Source organism: Sardina pilchardus, chromosome 18 (assembly GCF_963854185.1).
Source record: "Sardina pilchardus chromosome 18, fSarPil1.1, whole genome shotgun sequence".
Lineage (NCBI taxonomy): Eukaryota > Metazoa > Chordata > Actinopteri > Clupeiformes > Clupeidae > Sardina > Sardina pilchardus.
Window position 1 is genome coordinate 18859311 of NC_085011.1, and position 2500 is coordinate 18861810.

General features: G+C 42.9%; 1 protein-coding gene across 2 annotated transcripts in view; it reads left to right on the forward strand.

Annotated features, from left to right (window-relative positions):
- ltbp1 (latent transforming growth factor beta binding protein 1) overlaps positions 1–2500 on the forward strand; it is a 143094-nt gene that overhangs the window by 104212 nt on the left and 36382 nt on the right. For both annotated transcript variants that reach the window (XM_062519278.1, XM_062519279.1), the window contains 2 exons: positions 358–480; positions 1798–1920. In XM_062519278.1, the coding sequence (XP_062375262.1) occupies positions 358–480; positions 1798–1920 (246 nt within the window). The remainder of the gene's footprint in view (positions 1–357; positions 481–1797; positions 1921–2500) is intronic.

Below are 2500 nucleotides of genomic sequence, written 5' to 3' on the forward strand. Positions count from 1 at the left end.
TTGAGATTTCCCATCAGCATCCAGGGCTAATTGCTTCCTCGTTTGCTGGGGTTTGGGGGTTTCTTTTTCTGTGTGGTGATGATGATGATGATGATGATGTATTTTTGAAGGTACATCTGAAAAGGCTCAGACTGGTCTATGTCCTGTGCCTTACCACAAATGTATGGATAACCATTTATTTACCATTCTGGGTTATTGCTTTTCTCTTCCCTCTCTCTCTCGCTCTCTCCCCTCTTCCCTCCCTCTCTCTCTTATTCTCTCTCTCTCTGTCTCTCTCTCCTCTTCCCTCTCTCTTTCTCCTCTTCCCTCTCGCTCCTCTCTCTCTCTTTCTCTTTCTCTCCCTCGTTCTCTGTCCAGATATCGATGAGTGCCTGGACACCTCGGCCTGTGAACATGGCCGCTGCTCCAACTTTGAGGGCTACTTTGTCTGCTCCTGTGACGACGGCTACGGGCTGAGCCCCGATGGCAAGTCCTGCACAGGTGAGCCGAGCTCCAAACCATGCCGTCCGTAGAGCATGGACATTTCCCAATCTGGTAAACTTACATAGTGTGGTTATAGCCGATAGAGGGCCATTCACCTCTCAGTGGCCGTATACCACTGGGCAGTCTGCTGAACCAAAGGAGGATATTTTGATATACATTTAGGTCTTTTACGTGGAAAGGGACATACTTTACGATTGTCCGTGCAGATGTAGTGAGCAGTACATCTCGTTCTATCATTTGACATAAGTGAAATGCATTCATCTTACATGAATATGTATATTCAGTTATTTCAAAATATGCTACAGCACAGGAAAGGTATATATTTTAGCATTATTAGTTAGTGTGTTTTTGGAAAGTGAATCATGGCAGTTGAACCACAAGGGCAAGTTTTGAACCTTCTGTCTGATGTCTGTGTCCATTGGGCATAACGCGTTGACATGCTGCACCAGAGGAAATAGAATAGGTGTCATAGCCTCATAGGAATATTTATTGGAGTTTTCCACACGCTTTGGCTCCTCGAGTTTTATAGTACAAATGCTGTCAGTACCAGTGTGTGGGTTCTTCTCCAAAATAAATAGATAGATAGATAGATACTTTATTGATCCCCAAGGGGAAATTCAAGGTCCCAGCAGCTTAAGACACCACACACAACATACAGTACAATGTAAACAATGTAAACAGGAAGATTAAAGAGCAAATCAACAATCAACAATCAACAATGACTAAAGGAGCAGTAGAATACTATAGATAAGGTATGCATGAATGTACTGAGGATTGGTACTGTGATCCAGTCTGAGGTGTGTGTCAAGTTGGTAGTGCAAATAAGTCCAACAGTGCAACAGTGCAAGATAAAATTCTAGTGACCAGTAATAAATATGTACAGTACAAAATGTAAGCATAGTAATAATAATAACAGTACTAATATAAATATATGGACAATTAAAATAAACTTAACATAGTAATAATATAAGAGTTAGACATGAGGGTAGACATGTAAGTCATGCCATGTAAGTGTATAAGAGGGTGGAGGTGCAGATATACTATGCATAGAAGTCCAACTCTCCTTTTCCCTTCAGTGAAGCATTGTACAGTTGTATGGCCCTGGGTACAAATGACTTTCTCAGTCTGTCTGTTGTGCATGTCATGGAGCGTAGTCTCCAGCTGATCAAGCTCTTCTGCTGTATGATAATGCTGTAGAGTGGATGACAGTCATTGTAAATATGTACAGTACGTAATGTTTTCTGTAGATACTGATGAATGTGTGTTTGTGTGTGTGTGTGTGTGTGTGTGTGTGTGTGTGTCTATATCTTACAGATTTGGACGAATGTCAGGATGACCACGTGTGCACTCGGGGTCATTGCCAGAACACAGAGGGCTCGTTTATGTGTGTCTGTGAGGCTGGCTTCAGGTTGTCGGGTGCAGGGGACCAGTGTGATGGTATATACACAGGCACACACACACACACACACACACACACACACACACACACACACACACACACTGTTACATATTTACTCACTCTCACATTTTATTATACATACAGTGCATGCAAACATTCTTTCTTCCTCTAGCCACTCATCTTTCTCTCATTCTTTTTTCTTTCCTTTCTTCATGTAAGTGACAACCACTCAGTAGCTGTAATGAGTGCCTGATGAATACATACTGACATCCAAAACAGTAACACAGAATGTATACTGTATGTTGCACACCTTATCAGAAGAAAACACGGTCCCTTTACCTTAAGAATCTGTATTTTGTGGAGCTACAAAGTAGTGCCATTTTACTGACCCAATCCCACTGATGCTTTCAGACAACCATGTGTGTGTGTGTGTGCGTGTGTGTGTGCGTGTGTGTGTGCATGTGAGTGTGTGTGTGAGTGTGAGTGTGTGCAAAAGGACTGGACTTTAGTTTGGCCGCTTCATCCTCAGCAGGACTCGCAGGCCTCCATAAATACATGTGTAAAAACAACAGGCTTAAGGATGCCCGCCAGCCCCCACAGCCCAGTGAATGGGCTCAG